Source organism: Mandrillus leucophaeus, unplaced genomic scaffold (genome assembly GCF_000951045.1).
Source record: "Mandrillus leucophaeus isolate KB7577 unplaced genomic scaffold, Mleu.le_1.0 Scaffold504, whole genome shotgun sequence".
Taxonomy (NCBI): domain Eukaryota; kingdom Metazoa; phylum Chordata; class Mammalia; order Primates; family Cercopithecidae; genus Mandrillus; species Mandrillus leucophaeus.
This window is the reverse complement of record NW_012105410.1, coordinates 529,111-554,120: the sequence shown is the minus strand read 5'-3', so window position 1 is coordinate 554,120 and position 25,010 is coordinate 529,111. Positions and strand designations below refer to the sequence as shown.

Sequence of the window (25,010 nt, the reverse complement as noted above, 5' to 3'; positions counted from 1 at the left end):
CCATTTACTAACCATTCCCCATGAAAAATAAAATTTATTATAAGACAAATAATAAAAGTAAAATGTTATGACAATTTTCAAACATACACCTAGGAAGACAGAATATCTAACACCATATAACCATTACCTCACTTCAATATGTTTCCATAGTCTGTCAATCTAGTCTCATTTATTCAAGACGTATTACTTTACGTGAAAATGCTTTAGTATTTAAAAACATAACCATATTATCATTATTACATCTAACAAAATCAACAATAATTTCTTTCCTCTAATACCCTATCTGTGTTCAAATTTTCCCCAAGTGTCTCAAAAATACCTTTAACAGTTGTTTTACTTGAAGCAGGACTTGAACGAGGTTCCATATAATTTGATTGCTATGCCTCTCAAGTCTCTTTTAATCTATAAATGTTCCTCCCTTCCTTCCCCAACCCGAATGTCATTTATTGAAGAAACTGGCCCATTTGTCCTGTAGAAGTTCCCGTATCTCCAGTATGTAGACTGCATCCTTTTGGTATTAACATGCTCCTCTATCCTATTTTTTCTGTAAATAGGCAGCTGCATTTAGAGGTTACATTAAATTCAGTTTCAATTCTTTGGGCAAGAATAGGTGCTGTGTATTTTCTATTGACTCACAGCTGGAAGCACACAATTTCTACTCTACTTTTAATGCTGTTAAACTAAGATTCACCAGTGTCAGCCTAATCCTTCCATCAAAAAATTTCCCATCAACATTTCACCTATGGGTCTTAGCAGCCCTTGATGAGAATTACTTAGATACATGATTTATTAGAGGTCACAACATAGTGATTTTGAAAATTCTATTATTCCTTCTGCATTTATTGGATTTTTCTTTTAAAAATAATGATCCTTTATCAACCATTTGATTAGCCCTAACATTCAGTTCACACAGAAAAGGCAGAACAAATTAAGATAAAGTTTCAAACATTTATCAATTTTCAGAAAGAAAATTTAGAATTTATCAAATTTCAGCATGAGTGATTTTCAGTCCAGCAACTCCCAAAGGTGACCAATAAAGAGCTTTTTTAGTATTACTAACAGTCACAGGCTTTTTATGTTTAATGTTTTAATTCATTAAGGTGATTATTCTTTTTGATGCCCAACTATCCAATATTTGGTCAGTAGGAGTCCCTTCAAGTTGCCCCCTAGATCCTTTTGATATGATCCCAGTATCTTTGAAAGCTAGCCTGCTTTATGGCAAGGAAAACAAAGCTATCTCAGGCTCATTTAGTACATTTTCTGCCCCAGTCCTTGATGAGAATCAATTTCTCCAATAAGTCATGGCTCCTTTTACTAGGAAATGGTATTTAGAAACCACAATCTGGGCTTTAGGGGTAGGCATAGGCCTTATTAGTAACAGAACTAGTATTTTAGCATTTTAGGTAAATACAACATGTTTCAAATTCAAATTTAAAGTTGTAATTTTAAACTTATTTTATTTGATTTTACATTTGTTTCTCTTAAACTAAAATCTTAGATCCTAGTGACATTAACATAGTTACCCATTTGTTTTATAATATATATAGTATGTCTGTCTATATATTTATTTATATCCACATCTGTAAAACCATCAATATTACCACTAACAGTACAGCTATCAAATACAATTTGAGGTTTCTTCGTAGTTCTTTATCCTTAGGACATATCCCACTAGAAATGTATAGTCAATAACTGTAAAGTCACTTGAAATAATTCTTCTCTGTGTAATTATGCCTTCAGCTTCATAAATAGTTCACTTGTTAATTTGCTTTTGCCCATATACTCTTTAAAAAACAAAAATATAAGTAAGAAAAGACAGAAAGGATAAAAAAGGAATCAATTCTTTTTAGAGTGATTAGAGCTGGTAGCATTTAGCTAGTATTACTGTCCACTTACCATTTTAGATGGAGAAGCAAACAATTGATAGCTTGAAGGGTACATTTTTGAAATTAAAATAAAGTTGAGAAAAAGCTAAAATTATTTTGTAGGATAGGAAAAATATACTCAGCCAGCCAGGGTTCTTCCTAGCAATAGTGTTAGCTATTTACAGAAGAGTTACAGAGATAATTATGGAAATATGGAAATGGTTAAGGAAAAATAAAATCTTAAAGGAAATATACTTATCTAACATAGAGGAAATACATATATTTAAGTATAACTTGTTTAACTTTATTGAGATATAATTCATATACCATATAATTCACCCATTTAAAGTGTGCAATTCAATGGCTGTCACGACATTCATAGAGTTGGTCAATCGTGACTATGATCAACTTTAGAACATTCTCACTACTCCTGAAAGAAACTCTAGGCTGGGCATGGTGGCTCACACCTGTAATCCCAGCACTTTGGGAGGCTGAGGCAGGCGGATCACCTGAGGTCAGGAGTTCAAGACCAGCCTAATAAATAGACAACACTTTGTATCACTTTTTCTTATCCTCATTTGCTAACATTATTCTAAAGTGGTATTATCTGATATTCCCACTTGGATACCTGTAAAAACAGATCTTTTTCAGATCTTCCATGTATCTCCTGCAAATATCCTGCAGAGGGTCTCTCTTCAGCGGGCTAGTATCCACCAAATTATCATTCCAGGAACCATTCCAGGGTTCCACACATTCTTCTATACATTTTAGAATTTCTTTATCATGAGGTGACGTGATCTGAGCACCGGTTTCCCAGTAAACCTAGATGATAAGTAAATATAACCATAATCACTTAAAATGCTTGTCAGATCTTTTCTTACCTATAGTAGAGATCTTCAGCTTTACTAAAAAGCATATAAAATTGAGGCCGGGTGTCGTGGCTCACATCTGTAACCCCAGCACTTTGGGAGGCTGAAGCAGGCAGATCACGAGGTCAGGAGATCAAGACCATCCTGGCTAACACGGTGAAACGCCATCTCTACTAAAAACACAAAAAATTAGCCAGGCGTGGTTGTGTGCGCCTGTAGTCCCAGCTACTCGGGAGGCTGAGGCAGGAGAATAGTGTGAACCTGGGAGGCGGAGCTTGCAGTGAGCCGAGATTGTGCTACTGCACTCCAGCCTGGGCTACAGAGCGAGACTCTGTCTTAAAAAAAAAAAAAAAAAGCGTATCAAATTGATCAAGCAAAAAATGTCAACATAGGACTAATTTAACAAATATTAAAAGATATAGATAGTAATTACTCTACAGGGACTCTTCAATCAAATGATTATATATGATTTTCTTTTAGAAGTATACCTTAATAACAATATGAGTAAAATGCAAGCAGGCCTAATTATTATGATAACATTATAATATGCATATGCCATAGTGTCCAATTATACTCTTAAACCTATAACTATCTACTAAAGATAATCCAAGAAACCATAGAATATTCCTTAAAACTTGATACTATTTAACTCATTATAAAGTAGTTATGTGATACAGAAAAAAGTCATCTTTCTATTATAAAGTAGAATTTATATCATACCAAATATAGTTTATTAAAAATTAACATGTTAATTATCCATATAAATTTCAATGAGTTTTCAGTTTGTCAAATAGCCTGATCAATAAGACATTAGGAACAGTTACCAAAAAAGCATGAAAATGTAATTCTATTAATTTATAGGATTTCAAATTTGGAAGGTTAGAGAACATCTATGGTGACTTCTACCATATATAGGACACAAATCCCCTCTATTGCATCCTGAATGAAGGAAAGAAGAATACATTTGAATCTGTACTATGTACTAATCTCTATGCAAAGAATATGGTTAACCAGATGACCTAAAAATCTGTGTTCTATAAACACTTCAAAATGCTATATAAAAGAGAAAAAACATTATCTTAAATGCATAGCATAATCCACAAGAGGAAAGGGACAACTCTAGGCAGTGAGAGAAAAAGAATTAAAAAGCGGAATGATAAGCCTGTGGGACTGAGATTGTGGTTACTTGGGGTTTGAGAACTGTCCATTTATCTGGTTCTTGGGTTGTAATGCCCATGTGCAAGATACGGAGTTGGAACTGAGACCCCCAAATAAAAATGGCATCGTTGAAGCATTTCACTCTCAGTGAAAATGCGGAATAGAAAAAGTCCTGCCCACTATTATAGAGATCGTGAGGAAGCGTGTCTCTTCTTGGGTTCTGGGTAATTAAAAAAATTTTCAAATCCAAGGTCTGCACTTTAATTATTTTAGGATGAGAAACAATAAATTAACACAGAAACTGTCCCCAGTCAGTGAAACCCTTGAGGTTCTAGCAGAATTTTTAAAACAAATAAAAAACCCAGAATGCTTAAAACAAACAAAACTGTTCTGGAGGGATGCTCCCACATTTCAAGCCATAAAAAAGATTATCTCCGTAAGTCCTGAAAGCTCACGTGAAAATTTATAAAACATAAGAAAAAAAAAAATTCCTGTTCTTTCTCCCGGTCCCCTTCTCCTTGCTTTTCTGTGGACGTGATGCCGGGAGGTACAGCAACCACCATGTGATGACCATGCTTGAGGGTAAGGCCAGAAAAACTGCAAGACACAAGGCCTGACATCATGGAGCTACAGAACCATGCCTGTGCCACCTACCCCTGGACGTTTTGTTACGTGAGAAAAATGAACTTCTATCAGCTTAAGCCACTTTTGCTGGTTTTACTTAATCTGCACCAGAAAGCATCCCTATCTGATATAGTAACATAAAAATTCGTGCAACAAAATATGTCCAGGAATAAACGTTAAAAAATATCTGAAAAATCTAGTTTAAAAAAACGTTTAGGTCAGCTTACTCCTTTCTGCCCGTGGACGCTGCTGAGGAAGCATCATTAAAGTCTCTCTTCCCTGCCATCATGTCTAAGCCAGAGTCTCCTAAAGAGCCCAAACAGCCGAGGAAGCTCTTCCTTGGAGAGTTGAGTTTTGAAACAACCGATGAGAGCCTGAGGAGCCATTTTGAGCAATGGAGAATGCTCACGGACGCGTGGTAATGAGAGACCCTAACACCAAGTGCTCCAAGGGTTTTGTTTTGTCACATATGTCACTGTGGAGGAGGTGGATGCAGCTATGAATGCAAGGCCACACAAGGTGGACGGAAGAGTCGTGTCTCTTGAGACAGCAAAGAGAGCTGTCTCAAGAGAAGATTCTCAAAGACCAGGTGCCCACTTCACTGTGAAAAAGACATTTGTTGGCAGCATTAAAGAAGACACTGAAGAACATCACCTAAGAGATTATTTTGACCAGTATGGGAAAATTGAAGTGATTGAAATCATGACTGACCGAGGCAGTGGCAAGAAAAGGGGCTTTGTCTTTGTAACCTTTGATGACCATGACTCCGTGGATAAGATTGTCATTCAGAAATACTATACTGTGAATGGCCACAACTGTGAAGTTAGGAAAGCCCTGTCAAAGCAAGAGATGGCTAGTGCTTCATCCAGCCAAAGAGGTCGAAGTGGCTCTGGAAACTTTGGTGGTGGTCGTGGAGGTGGTTTCGGTGGGAAGGACAACTTTGGTTGTGGAGGAAACTTCAATGGTTGTGGTGGCTTTGGTGGCAGCCATGGTGGTGGTGGATATGGTGGCAGTGGGGATGGCTATAACGGATTTGGTAATGATGGAAGCAATTTTGGAGGTGGTGGAAGTTACAATGACTTTGGCAATTACAACAATCAGTCTTCAAATTTTGGACACAGCCAGGCGTGGTGGCTCACGCCTGTAATCCCAGCACTTTGGGAGGCTGAGGTGGTGGATCACCTGAGGTCAGGAGTTCGAGGGCAGCCTGGCCAACATGACAAAACCCCATCTCTACTAAAAATACAAAAATTAGCCGGGCGTGGTGGCGGGCGCCTATAGTCCCAGCTACTTGGGAGGCTGAGGCAGGAGAATTGCTTGAACCCGGGAGGCAGAGTTTGCAGTGAGCTGAACTTGCACCACTACACTGTAGCCTGGGCAACAGAGCGAGACTCCATCTCAAAAAAAAAAAAAAAAAAAATTGGACCCACGAAGGGAGGAAACTTTGGAGACAGAAGCTCTGGCCCCTGTGGTGGTGGAGGCCAATACTTTACTAATTATGAAACCAAGGTGGCTATGGTGGTTCCAGTAGCAACAGTAGCTTGGCAGTGGCAGAAGATTTTAATTACTGCCAGGAAACAAAGCTTAGCAGGAGAGGAGAGCCAGAGAAGTGACAGAGAAGCTACAGGTTACAACGGATCTGTGAACTCAGCCAAGCACAGTGGTGGCAGGGCCTACCTGTGACAAAGAAGACATGTTTCAGACAAATACTCATGTGTATGGGCAAAAAACTCGAGGACTGTATTTGTGACAAATTGTATAACAAGTTATTTTAGTTCCTGTTCTGTGGAAAGTGCAAAGCATTCCAACAAAGAGTTTTAATATGGATTTTTTTTTTTTTTTTTTGCACCATGCTGTTGATTGCTAAATGTAATAGTCTGATCATGATGCTGCATAAATGTGTCTCTTTTTTTTTTAATGTGCTGTGTAAAGTTAGTCTACTCTGAAGCCATCTTGGTAAATTTCCCCAACAGTGTGAAGTTAGAATTCCTTCAGAGTGATGCCAGGTTCTATTTGGAGTTTATATACAACTTGCTTGGGTAGAGAAATCATTGTCTTCAGAAACCTTGGTGTAGTTGAACTTACAGTTACTGTTGTGACCTGAACTTCACCATTAAAAGGGATTACTCAAGCAAAATCATGGAATTATTGGTTATAAAAATGATTATTGACACATTCTATGCAATATATCTAAAATGAATAATGTTACCAGATAAAATTATAAATGGGAATGAAGCTTGTGTTTCATCCATTATCATATGTAATCAATAAACGATTTAATTATCTTTAAAAAATGTTTAAAATGCTACTAAAGAATCTAAAAGAAGTCTTGAAAGAATAGAAAGACACACCCTATTCTTGAATAGGGAGACTCAATTATTAAAATATCGAAGCTCTCTCAATTAATAGTAAATAAAATATGATACCAATAAAAATGCCAAAATAACTTTGTTTTCAAACGGGAAAAATACCATAATATCATGCATGGAAAAATAATATAAATAAAGTCAAGAGGACTGCGAGGAAATGTCTGCAAAACAGATGGCCAAGAGCTGCTTCTTACATAGAAAGAGTTCCCATAAATCAATAAGAAACAGCAAAAGAATAATGAGCAAATAGTTTAACAGATGCAAAACTATAAAACTCCTAGAAGATATGATGAGAGGAAGTCTAGAGGATCTTGGGTTTGGCAATAACTATTTTTTTTTTTCAGATGGAGTTTCACTCTTGTTGCCCCGGCTGGAGTGCAATGGCACAGTCTCGGCTCACTGCAACCTCTGCCTCCCAGGTTCAAGCGATTCTGCTGCCTCAGCCTCCTGAGTAGCTGGGATTACAGGTGCCTGCCACCATGCCCAGCTAATTTTTTTTTTTTTTTTTTTTTTATTTTTAGTAGAGACAGGGTTTCACCATGTTAACCAGGCTGGTCTCAAACTCCTGACCTCAGGCGATCCACCCGCCTTGGCCTCCCAAAGTGCTGGGATTACAGGCGTGAACCACGGTGCCCAGCTGGCAATAAATTTTTAGGTACACCACCAAAGGCATGAGCCATGAAAGAAAGAATTGATAAGCTGGATTTAAAATGAAAATAAAATTTTCTGCTCTGCAAAAGACACTGCCAAGTGAATAAAAAGACAAGCCGGACTGGGAGAAATATTTGCGAAAGATATATCTGAAAAAGGACTGTTATCCAAAATATATAAAGAATTCTTAAAACTCAACAATAAGAAAGCAAAACAGACACTTCACCAGAAAGAATACACAGATGGCAAAGAAGCATATGAAAACATGTTTCACATCGTATGTCATCAGAAAAATGGAAATTAAAACAACAATGAGATATTACTGCACACCTATTAGAATGGCCAAAATCCACAACACTGACAATAGCAAATGCTGGCAAGGATGTGGAGCAACAGAAGCTCTCATTCATTGCTGGTGGGGATTTAAAGAGCCACTTTAGAGACAGTTTGGCAGTTTCTTACAAAACTAAACATACTCTTGTCATATGATTCAGCACTCACACTCCTTGGTATTTACTCAAAGGAATGAAGACTTATGTCCATACAAAAATGTGCACACAAATGTTTATAGCAGCTTTATTCATAATTGCCAAAACTTGGAAGAATCTATGATGTTCTTCAGTAGGTGAATGGGGAAATAAACTGTGGTACATCCAGACAATGGAATCTTCTTCTTCTGTGCTAAAAAAGAAATGAGCTATCCAGCCATGAAGAGACATGGAGGGAATTACTATGTGAAAGAAGCCAATCTAAAAAGGCTATATATTGTATATTCCAACAATATGACACTCTGGAAAAGGCAAAACTGTGGAGACAGTAAAAAGATCAGTGTTTGCCAGGGGTTAGAGAGGAGAAATGGATGAACAGGCACAACATGGAGAATTCTGGAGGCAATGGAAATACTCTGTGTGAAACTATAATGGTGGATACATGTCATTATTCATTTGTCAAAACCCAAAGAATGTACAAATGAAGAATGACCCTAACATAAACTATGGGCTTTGGGTGATAATGACATGTCAATGTAGGCTCATCAAATGTACCACTCTGGTGGGGGATGTTGTTAATGCATATGTGGGGACAAGTGGGTACATGGGAAATCTCTGAACCCTCTGCTGAATTTTGCTGTGAATCTAAAACAGCTCTACAAAATAAAGTTTGTTAAAAAACAATCCTTTAACAGACTTCTCAGAAAGGGAAACACAAATATCTTATAAATACATGAAAAGACACTCAACCCCACTCATAAGACAGGTACAGATTAAAAATAACATTTCTACCCATCTGATTGGCAAAGATTAAAAGCTTTGATGATACAATCATGGAAGATAAAGGATAAAGGCCCTCATATATTGTCGATGAGGTTATTAAATGGCACGAACACCTTGAATAGGGAATGCCAAACTTTCTTTGCATATTCCCTTTGATCGAAAAGTTTCACCTCTAGGTCAGGCACAGTGGCTCACAGCATTCTGGGAGGCGGGGGCAGGAGGATCACTTGAGGCCAGGGGTTCAAGACCAGCCTGGCCAACATGGCAAAATCCTGTCTCTACTAAAAATACAAAAATTAGCTAGGTGTGGTGGTGCACGCCTGTAGTACCAGCTACCCAGGAGGCTGAGGCAGGAGAATAGCTTGAACCTCGGAGGCGAAGGTTGCAGAGTGAGCCGAGGCTGTGCCACTGCACTCCAGCTTGAGTAACAGAGCGAGGCTCCATCTCAAAAAACAAACACAAAAACACAAAAACTCCAAAGTTTCACCTCTAAAAATCTATCATACAGATCAGCAGTGCCCAAAAGAAGTATGTGCACCACAAATGCAAGCCACATATAAAATTTAAAATTTTCTAGTAGTCACATTAAAAAATGCATAGATGAAATTAATTTTATGAATAAAGCATATATATTCATGCACATATATATTCATATCATTCATATGTGTATATATTCATACCATTCATACATATGTATATCTGCTTCATTCATCTTTAAAAATCTATATAGATGAATCATAATTTATGTAATCAATCCTCTATCGATGAACATTTCATTTGCTTCTGATCTTCTGCTATGTATAAACAGTGCCACAGTAAACATTCTTCTACATTCATCTTTGTTTTATTTTTTTCTTTTTTGAAACAGAGTTTTACTCTGTAGCCCAGGCTGGAGTGCAGTGGTGTGATCACAGTTCACTGTACTCTCTGACAGAGGAGCCCTCTCCTCTCCCGGGCTCTCGAAAAAATACAGTGTCACATATACAAATATATACATATACAAACACACACATACACATATATATTTTTTCCTTAATATACAAGCACAGGTTAAAATATACATATTGACTATATATACACATGTATGTATATATATGTACATCTATATGTGTGTATGTATACATGTATATACATATATACACATACATACACATAGAACGAGAAGAGGGGAAGGGAGAGGGAGAAAGAAAAAGACAGTCTGTAAGACATATTGTTGTGTGAAATCAGCAAGGCACAGAACACTATTATATAGTACCCTACCATTTATGGGGAAAAAGATGGGGAAGTGACAAACACATATATATTTATATATGTGTGGACTATCCCTAAACAGAAATGAAAACTGGAAACAGTATTTGCTTCTGAGAAACAGTACTAGGGGACAGAGATAGGACAGATACTTTTTACTGTTTAACTTTTTAACCTTGTGCTTACATATTAAGGAGAAAAAATATTTGAGGGTCCACTATGTGCCAAATATGTTCAATAGCAATGAATATCAAGGCAGACTAAGTCTCTCTACCTATGAACTTATATTTAGGGGATGGGGGTGAGGAGGGTCAAATAAATAAGATAATTTATCGTAAAGAAACTAGATCCACAGCCTGGGCAACATAGCAAGACCCTGTCTCTACTAAATATAAAAAAATTAGCTGGGTATGGTGACTTATGCCTGTGGTTGGGAGGCTGAGGCAGGAGGATTGCTTGAACTTGGAAGGTTGAGGCTGCAGTGAGCTGTGATTGTGCCACTGCACTCCAGCCTTGGTGACAGAGCAAGACCTTGTCTTAAAAAATAAAAATAAACAAATAAAAAAAGAAAGAAAGAGAAAGAGAAGGAAGGGATGGAGGGAAGAAGAAAAAAAAAAGGCAGGCAAGTGGTACACACCTGTAGCCCCAGCTACATGAGAGGCTGAGGCTGGAGAACTCCCTGAGTTTAGGAGTTTGAGGCTACAGTGATCATACCACTGCACTGAAGGAGGACCACTCTTAGGTGTATATGCTGTGGAGGAATCAAGAACTCTCTAACAGACACCTCTAACAGGAACCTCAAAAGTAGTGTATCTAGAACAGAGTTCTTGATTACCCCACAACATATACACCTAAGAGTGGTCCTCCTTCAATCTCTTATCTCTGTAAATTAACATTACCACCCACCCAAACAAAAACCAAGAATCATTCTTGATTACTTCTTTTCCCTAACATTTAATCTACTAACAGGTTCTACAGATGCTGTGTCTAAAATAGAGGTTGAATATGTTTACCTCTGCCCATGTGCTCTACCAATCACCATTCTAAACCATTGTTGTCTTCTGTCTGAAACAAAGCATCCCAACTGGTCTCTTCCCTGCTTCCATTGTTCTCCCTGCAATCCATCCTCCACGAAGCAGATAGATGATCCCTTAGAACATAAACTTTCCTGCTTAAAGTTCTTCAGTGGCTTCTTATTCTTTTGATAAAACCCAACCCCCTTGCCTTGGAGCTCATAAGTCTGCATAATCTGCCTCCTGCTTGTTTCTTCATTCCTTCCCTTCCTGTGCTCACTGCATTCCAGTCATACCGCTGCTCCCCTCTGTTCTCTAGCTCCTCCAACATAGCAAGTGCTAATTTTGCTCTAACATGTGTGGTGACCCAAAACTCTATAACTTAAGTCCAGATTTCTCCCCTGAGCTACAAGTCTATATATCCAACTACCTATAGGAACGCAGGCTTATCACCCACTCAGAAGCCCCAAACGGTGGTTCAATACTGTGCTGCATTCTTCTATTTCCCCTCCAGAGCCACTTTTCACCCTTCTCCACTCTGCTTTCTGCCACAGAGGCTGACCCACCAAGTGGAATCCTGTGGCCAACAAGGAGCTCCAGCAGAAAGTCAGAGGGAGAGGAGAGTGAGGATAAGGTACCATTCCTCTGGCTCTGTTGTTGAAAACTCCCACTCATTTTTCAAGTTCTTGCTGCAATGTGACTTTATGAAATGGTAGAGAGGATGGATTTAGGAAGGGATAGAGAAATCAAGGACAATTAGAAATAAAAGAACTAAAGAAGAGATTTTTGTAATCGTACACATTGAGAAGTAATAAATGCCATTAGGGATACACATTCTTTGAGGACCAGCCTCAGTGTTTTTAACTTTTTGTTCCCAACGTCTAGCTCTGCTCTCCAGTATAGAAAACATACTCAGCACATATTATTTGAATAAAAAAGATGACCTATAAGATAAACAAAGGTCAGGAGTCCAAGGTTTACCTTGTATCCATTGTCTTCCTTGCGGTTGTGAGAGGCAGTAATCATCACACCTGCAACTGCTTTGAGCTTCTGAACTGCATATGGCTGAAAAATAAATAACACCATAGTTCCATTTTGCTTCCTAGCTATTTACACATTTGACATGAGAATAACTTTGATTAAATGACAGGAAAAGCATTATAGTATGATATTGCTTTTGTTAATACTCTCTTTATTTTCTATTTACTTGATTTTTCCTTATACCTTTATTATAAGATTTCCTTCCTTTTACTTTTTTGGATTTCTTCTGTTTTAGCACAAACATGTTAAGCGAAAGCCAACTCATTATTTTAAAATCTTTTTTTTCCTTATATATTCATTAAGGCTATACATTTCCCTCTAAGTAGGGCTTTAGTTAAAACCCATAGTTTTTACTATGTATTGTTTTCATTATTACTCACTTTTAAATACCTACAGGCAGCCCTTGCTTTGCTGAGTTCCTATACATGAATTACTGATATTATGCTTTTGTTAAATAGCTCCACTCTCCCAACAACATGTTCAAATTTCATTTACCACGGTAATATTAACCATAACTGCATCAAGTACACACTTGGCTTCTAGCTCTTCAGTCCACACATCCCTACATTTATAACAGAGCCACATCATGATGAGTGATCAATCATGTCACTCTTTAAAAGGGTGTCAGTGATTGGTCACTGAGCATCTGTTTTTTAGCGCTCACACAAACTGCAAAATATGTGGCTCTATTGCCTCCTTTTCTCCCAGTAATAGACCCATATGACAGTATACAAAAATGGATAATGGAAAGTAGGAATTAGCCAACAAAGGTGAAAGTGCAGCAAATAAACAAAAAGGAGTAATAATAGAGGGAAATTTGAATTGAACATAAATGAAGTTATAGAAAAAATAAGTGGGAATGCTGACACTGCTGCCACTCAAGAGACTTTAGACATACTACCAGGGAAGTGTAGTGAAGGGGAACACATGGATTAAATGAGGAACGAGGCTGTGATGAGAAGGATGAAGATGTCCCAGAAGAAGTGACACCAACAAAGAAACCTTCACATTAAAGGAACTCCCAGAGATATTTCACAAGATTGAAATTAACAAAGGATAAGATGCTGGACGTGTATCCAAACTCAGAAAGGTATATTAACAATTTGCCAAGGCACAGATCAAGATGCTTGCTTGTAATATAAGTAAGTCATAATCACAAGAAGCAAGCTCTAGGCCGGGCGCGGTGGCTCAAGCCTGTAATCCCAGCACTTTGGGAGGCCAAGGCGGGCGGATCACAAGGTCAGGAGATCGAGACCATCCTGGCTAACACCGTGAAACCCCGTCTCTACTAAAAAAAAAAAACACAAAAAACTAGCCGGGCGTGGTGGCGGGCGCCTGTAGTCCCAGCTACTTGGGAGGCTGAGGCAGGAGAATGGCATGAACCCGGGGGGCGGAGCTTGCAGTGAGCCGAGATCGCGCCACTGCACTCCAGCCTGGGGCACAGAGCAACACTCCATCTCAAAAAAAAAAAAAAAAAAAAAAAAAGAAGCAAGCTCTGTTTATCTCCTGATAAGTTTTATTTATTGATTGATTGAGACGGAGTCTTGCTCTGTTGTCCAGGCTGGAGTTCAGTGGCACGATCTCAGCTCACTGCAACCTCTGCCTCTCAGGTTCAAGCAATTCTCGTGCCTCAGCCTCCTGAGTAGCTGGGATTACAGGCATGCACCACCATGCCTGGCTAATTTTTGTATTTTTAGTAGAGATCGTGTTCCACTGTGTTGGTCAGGCTGGTCTGAAACTCCTGACCTCAGGTGATCCACCTGCCTTGGCCTTCCAAAGTGCTGGGATTACAGGCATGAGCCATCACCCCCAGCCTCCTGATAAGTTCTTTTTACAAAGAAATGAAGTACTTTAGTTATCAATGTTTCTTAATGTTTTAAATTACAATGTACTAAATAAACATTAGTTTTACCATTGTTTTTTCTTTTTCCTTATACATTTTTACCCAAGAGTAAGAGTGTTTTTAATGTTGTGGCAAAAAAAAAAAAAAAAAAAGTTAAAGGTCATGGAACAGTCATAATTTTTCTCATTGATGATTAAGATCATCTGGCATTTTCTTAATCCAGTCTATCATTGATGGACATTTGGGTTGGTTCCAAGTCTTTGCTATTGTGAATAGTGCCGCGATAAACCAACATGGCACATGTATACATATGTAACAAACCTGCACGTTGTGCACATGTACCCTAGAACTTAAAGTATAACAAAAAAAAAAGAAAAGAAAGAAAAGATCACTTGGCATGGTTTTGGCTTATACAACTGTCTTTATAGCCCCCACACTCTGTGCAAAGCAAGGACTGCCTGTCATTTCTAATCTGCATTATGTTATCTTCCTTAATCCATGAATAGTTTATGAATGTGTTTTTAAAATTCCAAACATGGGAGGATTTATGGGCTTTTTTATTTCTGATTTTATTGCATTGGGGTCCAGGTATATGGCTTGATATGCAGCTCTTTGGCATTTGCTGAGACTGTGATTCTGCTTAATAATAATGTAAATCCTATCATCATACAATAGAGAATTTTTACACACATACACACACACCCCCAGATCAAGTCAGCTAACAATGTGTTCAAATCTATCCTTCATCATTTTTGTCTGCCCAATGAATCAATTTCTGAAAGAAGATATTAAAATATTCCACTATAACTGTAGACTTGTCAACGTTTATAGATCAGGTTCTCAGCTAGGTTGAACAAATGTCTGTTGAATGAAAATAAACTCAAAGCAAAATTTGTTTTTCTTCCATTGGTCCCTTATATTACTCAACACAGAACTACATGCACAAAAAAGATTTGAATCCTAGTTGATTTAAGAAATATTTTCAAGAGCAGCAAGCTATATGATCACCAACACAACACACTTACTACAAAAGGTGTAGGAACATATCTTGAAAAAAGGTACACAGGAACATCTTTGGCCAGCAAGACTGCAGCAGTGAGTTTAGCAAGCCTAAAAAAAGGGAGATTTCATTTAGTCCTTTGCCTACCATACTTTTTAAAAACCAACCTTCCACATAGATGTTTCATATTATAATTAGTCTGAATAAATAGTAGCCTAATATATCCTATTCTTATAATAACTGATTATTTAAACTTCATGCCCTAATTGGAAAATGTTAAATAAATAAGATTTTTTTTTAAAAAAAGAGTTTAACAACTAATAGAATTGATATTTCAATTTCCTCTTTTTCCCTCATTCATCTTTTGATGGCTCTTTTACTAAGAAATAAAATCTGTAAAAGGCAAAAAGAATGGAAAAAGTGATATGAGACTTTGATAAACTCAATATGCATTATTACCCCGAAAAAACACCCTAAGACTAATCTAATAGGCATATAATGAGAATATAAGCTACATAATTACTACTACCCAGTGCCTTTGCCAAAATACTAAAGTTATAAGCTATGATGTCATTCTAAATATGAACTCTAAATATTTTAAACTTTTACTTCTTTCTGTAAAATCTAAAGCTTTTCTTTGAAACACTTTTTATTCTATTTCAGCTCTAAAGTAAATATTAGCATGTGATCACATTTCTATCTGACAGTCTACTGTTTCGGAAATCCTACTACTGGACAAAAAATTTTTTAATATGTTTTATTCTATTTCAACTTAATCTTTGAAACAATTAACTCTGTACCTCTGGCTGCTGCAGCTGCTAGTTACTTGACCCCGAGTGTCATACCCAACCACAAAGCCTCTCTGCTTGAAGTCTGAGAAACATCTCTCAAGGTATTTGTACATCCCCTGAAGCAAATAAACACAAAAGATTAGTCCTAATGGATGCTTGCATTTCATATGACTCAGAATCTCTTATTTTTATGTTTGCTGTGCAGCTGACTGGCTGCTAGGGAAGTGGCTTCTGCCTTTATGCCCATGCTTACCAGTGTGGGAGCAATACTGTTCAATCCAGAAATGTAAGATGACAAACATATCCTGGATTTTCAGACACATTTAATACCATGGAAATACCGATTTAATAACCACTAAATCCAATACAATAAGTAAAGCATTAGGAAAAGCAGAAGAAACATGAGCATCAATAAGCTAAAAAAAAAAAAGATTAGAAGAGCCAACATAAATTGTTTCTTGTCTGAAGGCTCTAGAGAACAGAATTTTAATTGTCTTAAGTCCTTGCTAGATCATATGATTGAAGTTAACCAAAAGATTTGACCTATTTATGATGCAAACATTTTTAATCAGCAACACAGTTCTTCACTAGAACATTTCTTATGATGGTTGATCCCATTTGTAATTCTTTGGTTTTAAAATCTCACAGAAAAGTAATACCATAGACTAGAAAAACGTGCAGTCATGGACGACAAAAAAATGAAATAAAGTATTTCATATTGAAAACATCACAATGACAAACTAAAACCATTTAACTACCTTACAAATGATTTGTTAAGTTTAATAAATACTTTAATATCTAAAAATAACATTTTAACATTTTATACTATTACAGTCCTTTAAAATGAGTTCCACATAAAAGATGGGACATTTAATCCTAACACCCTGAAAAGAAAGCAATGCAGACACCATTTCTAATTTGGTCTCTTTCAATATGTCTTTTAAGAAGAGGAGACAATAAGATTAAAGCTCCATGTAATGTCTTGCCTAAGGCCAAACTAAGTTATACTGATTTATTGAAGACCTATTATACGGCAGGCACTGCTAAATAAGTATGTGGTAGCACCAAACAAAGCCACAGTGACTTCTGGTGCCTGAGTTTCTCAAGTACAATTAATTTTCCCAACCTATAAGCTATGAGTGAGTGCATGCTTAGTATATTAGCTAGATTCAACAACTTATTTCTAATGATGATACTATCCTAAAACCTCACAGACCCTCATATTAATCTCTGCTATCAGAATGCATCTTATTTCCCTGTATTTTTAGGTTGGTGGAAAAGTAATTGTAGTTTTTGCCATTAAGAAAATGACCAAAACCTCAATTACTTTTGCACCAATCTACTAGAGTCTGAAAAGGGCTAGGGCTTAAGAATCAGATTCCATCCGGCTTTTCCACTTCACACAATGGAATCCCAACTCCAGTGAAAATGTGCACTTCTGTAGAAATTGCTTTTCAAACACCTCCCCTACCCCTTTTTGTAAAGTCAAGAAATCTTCACTTAGAATGAAAGCATATGAAAAGACTAAATGTGTAAGAAAATAATGAAGTAAAGCATCTCTGGTTGAGGAATAGGGGGAGGGGTGGGTGAGGAAGGGGCAGGTATCCTACCTATCCAACCATCCTGTCATTCCTTCTCTCCTACCTCTGCATTAGGCCTTGGCTTTAGAGAATTCTCTCAGAATAAGGCTAAAGATGATTTACTGTTTGGGAGTATCAATTAGAATTATGTCTACTGAATAATTCTCTAGCCCAGAACTATTTTTAGTATAAGCTAAATACATTATTGGCCTCAAAAGTATCGTTATTTGAAACAGGATGATTCACTTGCAAAGAGAAGCAATTTGTTTCTAGAGTGAGCTGCATAACAATGGAGAGAAGTAAAACAAATTGTATCATATTACACAACTGTATTAACTCTCATGTGGATATAGAAACCCACATAAAGGATATGTGATAAAGGAAAATATTTTCAACTAAATTTTCCAAATTCTGGTTAACCTTTATAAATGGCCATATGCCAAAATGAGTAGTTACTTTCTTCTATCTAAGTTTGTTTCTTTGTATTAATTGGATATGCTAATATACACTTCTTGGTTTCAAATGCAAAGCAACATTGTTAAGAAGTTGACAATGGCAACCAAAATAACTCTTAATCAGAAAGTCAGTCAGTGACCATGAAGATACATAAATGACTTCTAAAATCTTGGGCAAGACTAAAGGTCAGAATTGAGTTTACAGTTTTTACTTATATAAGAGTAACTTAGGGGAAATAAAGCTTTGTGTGTGTGTGCATTTAGAATGGCACTACCTAATTTATAAATTAAAAAAAAAAAAACAGACTGAGAAAAAGTACACTTTTTTTTTGAGACACAGTCTCGCTCTGTCGTCAGGCTGGAATGCAGTGGTGCAATCTCGGCTCACTGCAACCTCCGACTCCCAGGTTCAAGCAATTCTCCTGCCTCAGCCTCCCAAGTAGCTGAGACTACAGGCACGCGCCACCATGCCCAGCTAATTTTTGTATTTTTAGTAGAGATGGGGTTTCACCATGTTGGCCAGAATGATTTCGATCTCTTGACCTCGTGATCCGCCCGCCTCAGCCTCCCAAAGAGATGGGATTACAGGCATGAGCCACCATGTCTGGTCAAAAGTACACTCTTGATACTTGATAATACTTACCTGTGTTGACTGTATTACTGTAAGGTCATTAATATAGCAAAACCCTGCCCCCATGGCAGAACGGAGTCCTGCAGTCCCAAAAGTCATTCGGCAACAAAGACGATCTCGCAGCTCCTTGTTCATCCCATTCCGTAACAGGTTTTCAATCTGCTCTTTTGTTTTGGGATTCTATAAAGAAGAAGTATTAAAACTTAACCAGGAATCCAAGCAGAGTCCTAATATTAAGCCCTTCGGAGGGGTCAATATGTATATATCACAAGGTTCAACATTCAATATAAATTCCACAGTGCTACTTCTTTGTACGTATGATAAAATAATACCTGCCATTCACTGAGTCCCCAAAGGAGAAAGGGCCTGTTGAGGGTGATTTACATATCTCTAAATTTTATAGCATTTGTATAGCATATTAAAGAATGTTGTTTTTTTAAAAATTTGATATTTAAGAGCTTTGAATCCAAAATAAACCTCTTAGTAAAAAATGACATCAATTAAGTTAGAGTCTATATTAGATTTCAATCATAGTTCACTGTAACCTCAAACTCCTGGGGTCAAGTGATCTAGCCTCAGCCTCTTGAGTAGCTGGGACTACAGGCATGCGCCACTACACCTGGCTAATACATTAAGTTTTAAGAGAAATAGAGACACTACTGGATAAATACCATCAAAACATGCCTACCAGTTACCTACCTAGACCTCTGCAATTCAAAATGAACAGATACTCCTTTCTACTGCTTAAAAATCACAGAAAACGATTCAATTTATCTATGGCACAAGTTGGCCATAAAAATATTTTATGTGTTAAGTGTGAACTTAATTAAGAATGAGAATACAAATTCATTCCAAAAATGGTTTGTGAGGCAGGGCATGCCAACCTCTATATTTGGGATTCTGTATTTCATTGTCATGTACTTTAACTTATTTTCATAAATCTCAAGAATACCTGTCACTGAAAATGGTGCTTCACAAAAGAATATCAGGTTTCGGCTGGGCGTGGTGGCTCACGCCTGTAATCCCAGCACTTTGGGAGGCCGAGACACATATATATATGCTTTAACATCTATTAGTTTTATATATATAAATATATAAATATATATATGCTTTAACATCTATTAGTTATATACATACATAAATATATATGTGTGTGTGTGTATATATATATAAAATCCAGACTCAAGGAGCTTCTGTTTCATAAATGGCACACACTAACAAATAACTTACATAAAAACATGAATAGCTCTTAAGGGAAAAATATGAATAACAATATCTGGGATACTATCATTTCTAAGATACCACTAGATTTCATAGGTCAAAGAGACTTGAAGAGGGCTAACATTTAAAGATGGGCATAAGAATGGCAAAAATTGAATAGACTCTTCACGTTTAGAGGGTACATAGCACTGTAATACCCTGCTAGTAGGAATGTAAATTGGGATAGTCTTTTTACAGTGGTTTTACAGCAAGTATCAAATTTTAAATTGCACATGCCTTTTGGCCCATAGATGTCTGTCCACAAAAATACCTTCACATGAACAATAACATTTATTCATATAAGAAGGTTCACTGCAGCACCTGTATGGGTAGTATTATTATTAATATCACCATTGTATAGAGGAGGAAACTAAGATTTAGAGAGGGAGCCTAGTATCACTGAGCTGGTACTGGAAATTTAGACAGTTTGGGAACCTAAGCTGGTCTGGCTCTAAAGCCTATGCCATCTCACTACAAACAAAATAATTGTGTTGGGGTGTTAATAATGCTTCTGATAACAATTTAATTCCAGTTACAAAGCAAAGTGATATTCCTTTTTATTACAGGTATAGTGTGTGTATATATATTGTATGTATATATAGTATATATGTGTATATAGTATATGTGTATATATACAGTATGTGTATATGTGTATATATGTAGTATGTATATATAGTGTATGTATATATATCTAATGAGTATATATGTATATACACATATACATATATGTATGTGTATATACATATGTATACACACACACACATATATATAAATGATCCACCAGACATAAATGCTGTTGGTTACTGAGTATACTTCCTAATGTTTAACTGCACAGCTGCTAGAGTAGGGCCTAAAAATTCCATTCCCAATTACAGACTTCACAAGCAGTACTAACCTAATTCCTGGTTGTTGAAAAGCTTGTAAGTTAGAGAAAAATGAAAATGAATAAAGAATCATGATATACTAGATATAACAAATACACTTTTATGGCAAAAAGAGCTAAATAATTATGACAACAGGCATTTGAAATCTACTTTACACTCAGATTTCTCCACTATTTAACAGTGAGACATTAAATTAGATGTTGATGTTATAAACTTTTAAAAATATAACCTAAAAAGCTATCTACGCAGCCATAATATCACATATTCTCCATTCAGATGAACTTATATTTGTATTTTTTTCTAAAGTCATTATATCACTACGATTTTATAAACTATAATATATGAAGATGCTAAAGAATTATAAATTTATTATTATTATTATTATTTAAGACAGAGTCTCGCTCTGTCGCCCAGGCTGGAGTGCAGTGGCACGATCTCGGCTCGCTGCAAGCTCCGCTGCCTCCCGGGTTCATGCCATTCTTCTGCCTCAGCCTCCCGAGTAGCTGGGACTACAGGCGTCCGCCACCACGCCCGGCTAATTTTTTGTGTTTTTAGTAGAGACGAGGTTTCACCGTGTTAGCCAGGATGGTCTCCATCTCCTGAATTCGTGATCCGCCCGCCTCAGCCTCCCAAAGTGTGGGATTATAGGCATGAGCCACCACGCCCAGCCAACTAATTATTTTTAAATGAAATTTTCATGTTGAACTCAGGTATAATAAATGAAAAGGAGAGCAGAAGAGTATATACAGTGTTTTCATTTATATAAAAAGAGGTATGTGTATATTTATATATCATCTAGAAGTATTCCATGTAAATATAAGAGACTAAAAATAGTGATTACCTCTGAAGGGGATATTAGGCATGGGGTTTCAAGTAGACAAGTGACTTATTTTTATTGGAGAGCCATGATGCTGTTTGGATATTTTATGTATATATTACTTTTTTATGGTTAAAAACTAGTTAGGTATTCATGATGGCTCAGAAAAACCTCTATGTCTATGTGAATGATTTTTTACCTCACAAATTGCTCTCCTTTTTCCATTCACAGAAAGCTACTGATAAGATCTGAATCTATAAAACGTATATTGGTGTTCTCTCAAATGCAAATTATTGTTTGCTTTCTAATTGTGCTCTCTTATTTACAATTCATTGATTACTTGGGGGTAGAAGCCTAGTCAAGAAAAAAAAAAGAGGAGGAAGACAGTAGGAAAGCTATTTGACTGACCTGCCTTCAAGAAACATACACACCAGGCTGGGCACGTTGGGTCACGTCTGTAATCTCAGCACTTTGGGAGGTCGAGGCAGGCAGATCACCTGAGGTCAGGAGTTCAAGACAAGTCTGGCCAACATGGCGAAACATTCTCTCTACTAAAAATACAAAAATTAGCTGGGCATGGTAGTGTGTGCCTGTAGTCCCAGCTACTTGGGAGGCTGAGGCAGGAGAATCACTTGAACCAGGGAGGCAATTTAGTGAGCCGAGATCGCACCACTGCACTCCAGCCTGGGCAACAGAGTAAGACTTCGTCTCAACAACAACAACAACAAAATACACACTGACCTATTACACAAAATGAAAATTTATTATTTAGAAAGTAAATGCATTCAATCTGAAATAAATTTGCTTTTAACTAGCATATCTTAGAATCCTAACAATTTTAGTACTCCAAAAAAGTAATCCTGCAGAAAATCGAAAAGATTTTAGTGACTACTAGCATTTCTCTGTACTTCATCAGTAATAAAGCTAATTGTTTAGTATGAAGTCAGTAAGGTGCAGAATATAGAAAAAAGCCATGCATTATTTTCGAATTTTACCTGTATACCAAAAATTTTCCTTTAGGTTCTAATCCTATGGTTTGCTTCAACTTTACATGGCTGAAATGAAGAAAAGAAAGTATCTTCTTACGTGATACTTGTGGAGTTTTCTTTTTTCCATATTGTAGAACCATAAGGCCCAAATTCAAAGAAAACATGAAAGAATTGATTTTTCTAAAATCACTTAAAAAAATTAACTTCTTACAAACTTTCACAGATGTGAAAAATGTTACACACCAGACCAAAATTCACATCAACTCTGCCTGCCGACCAGTGAAAGTACTAACATTCACCTATGAAGGATTATTTTGAACTTGCCCAAGTTTTCTGAATAGGTTCAGAAAACTAGGGACTTCTATATTATTTATGTATAATAAATATAAATGTGTATAAAAGAGTGTAAAAAATGTAATCAAGTTTGCCAGTGAGAAGTGTGTTAGCTTGTCTGCATTGGTATAAAGGAATACTTGAGGCTGGGTAATTTATAAAGAAATAAGGTTTATTTGGCTCACGGTTCTGCAGGCTGTACAAGCATAGCACCAGCATCTGCTCCACTTCTGGTGAGGCCCAGGAAGCTTTTAGTCATAACAGAAGGGAAGAATAGCCAGCTTATCACATGGTGAATGAGGGAACAAAAGAGAGCTGCCAGGCTCTTCAACCATCACCTCTCATGTGAACTAACAGAGTGACAACTCCTTATTATCACCAGCAGAGAACCAAGCTATTCATGCGGGAACCACCCCAATGACCCAAACGCTTCCCACCAGGACCCACCTCCAACGCTGGAGGTCACATTTCAACATGCGATTTACAGGGGACAAAACAGCCAAACCATATTGAAGAGTTTACCTGTAAATCTTTTTTCCTATTTATCTGATAAACCTACTATTTTAATAATTCTAACACAATTTGAATCTACTCTATTAGTATTCTAGTACAAAACCTAACAGCTTAAATACACTCAAAAACATGAATCGCATTGTTTAGAAGATTGGAACAGACCTAAAAGAACATAATATATATTTAAAATCCCAAATTCAGTCTGGGCACGGTGGCTTATGCTTGTAATCCTAGCACTTTGGGAGGCTGAGGTGGATGGATCACCTGAGGTCAGGAGTTTGAGACCAGCCTGGCCAACATGGTGAAACCTTGCCTCCACTAAAAATACAAAAAATTAGCCAGGCATGGTGGTGGGCACCTATAATCCCAGCTACTCAGGAGGGTGAAGCAGGAGAATCACTTGAACCTGGGAGGCGGAGGTTACAGTGAGCCGAGATCATGCCATTTGCACTCCAGCCTGGATAACAAGAGTGAAACTCTGTCTAAAAAAAAAAATCGCAAATTCTAATATTGTTATATATCTAAAGGGGAGCCAATATACAAAATTGACTCTTAATAACTCAAATATATCTAAAGTTGCAAAATTGTACATAACATTTTTAAATGTTACTGGCAGAGACTTATGTCTAAATAATAAATACCAGTTTTATATAACTACAGAGAAAAACATTTTTGTTTATCTATTTATTATTTTGCCCCCCATCGTGAATGAAAGACAAACAAATTTTAAAGTTTATTTCTAACCAGAAGTGAAAATAGGAAAGTGCAATCTGAAAATCTGAAAGGTAAACACAGCTGACATTCACTTCTGAGGGTAAGCCAATTTGAAGATCCAAGTCTAGAGTCTTGGAGCAGAACAGGTTTTCTAAATCAGATGTTTCCTTATGAAGTCCAAACTACATTCATGCTAAACTAATCATTCTTTCCTATTTAAATAATTTTTGTGTAATTCTAAATTTAATTTCCCTATCTTAAAAAAATTGGTAGAAATTAACATAAATTTGGCTTAGACAAAAAACTTGAATATAAAATATACTCATCATATAAAATGAGATTTATTTGAATAATTGCTTAATAAACACAAAAATCATATCCACAAAATGAAGTACTAAGTACCCCCAAAGTAGAAAATAATCCTTGAAATATAATATTATCATTTAAGAATATTAGATATACCAAATTAGTGTGAAAGATTAAAAAGAGTTAATTATTTTGTTTCAAAAAATATATATTTTTTTTAAAACTATAATTTTAACAAAGCACATACAATGAGGTCAATTTTACTGTTCAATTACATAGTCAAACTTGTCTCTGTTAAGCTTTAAGTAAAAAATATTTCTCATATAAGGTAGTCAACATAAAATATTTCAAATGTTTATTGTCTTTCTACAAATATTGTGACATATCATACTTTTCTTGACCAACAAAGAATCCAATTATTGGCTAATGTGCTCAGTAGACCACTGTAGGAGAGAAAGATCACTGAAGTAATAATTCTAGAAGGTTTGGCCCTGATCTTGAGTCAGCAATTGCTTAGCTAAATCATCCTGAACAAGTCACTTCACCTTTCCTTAGACTTTAGATTCCAAGCATATGTGATGATTTTTGAGATTAACTTTTCAAGCTCTATAGGTTTTGTCAGTAAGTGATCATGGAAGGCACTAAGTATACCAAGTTCAAGGGCTCCAGTAACATCTATTACTAGCTTTATGACCTTGAACAGGTAATTTAACTCCAGTATCTTCACCTGTAAAAAACAAGAATCATGTTCTACTCTTTTCCCTGGGCACCATGGCCAGCCTCCC

General features: G+C 36.7%; 1 protein-coding gene and 1 pseudogene across 2 annotated transcripts in view; one reads left to right on the top strand and one right to left on the bottom strand.

The window, feature by feature from the left end:
- Window positions 1–25,010, bottom strand: part of PGM2L1 (phosphoglucomutase 2-like 1) — a 54,147-nt gene that overhangs the window by 12,480 nt on the left and 16,657 nt on the right. Inside the window, exons 2-6 of the mRNA XM_011996183.1 lie at window positions 18,422–18,589; window positions 15,753–15,859; window positions 14,978–15,062; window positions 12,050–12,133; window positions 2,494–2,687 (exon numbers count right to left, since the gene is read on the bottom strand). Coding sequence (XP_011851573.1) covers window positions 2,494–2,687; window positions 12,050–12,133; window positions 14,978–15,062; window positions 15,753–15,859; window positions 18,422–18,589 — 638 coding nt within the window. The remainder of the gene's footprint in view (window positions 1–2,493; window positions 2,688–12,049; window positions 12,134–14,977; window positions 15,063–15,752; window positions 15,860–18,421; window positions 18,590–25,010) is intronic.
- Window positions 4,804–6,080, top strand: LOC105551045 (annotated as a pseudogene). The gene is made up of 2 exons (XR_001007812.1): window positions 4,804–5,641; window positions 5,951–6,080. The product of XR_001007812.1 is annotated as a heterogeneous nuclear ribonucleoprotein A1-like (transcript).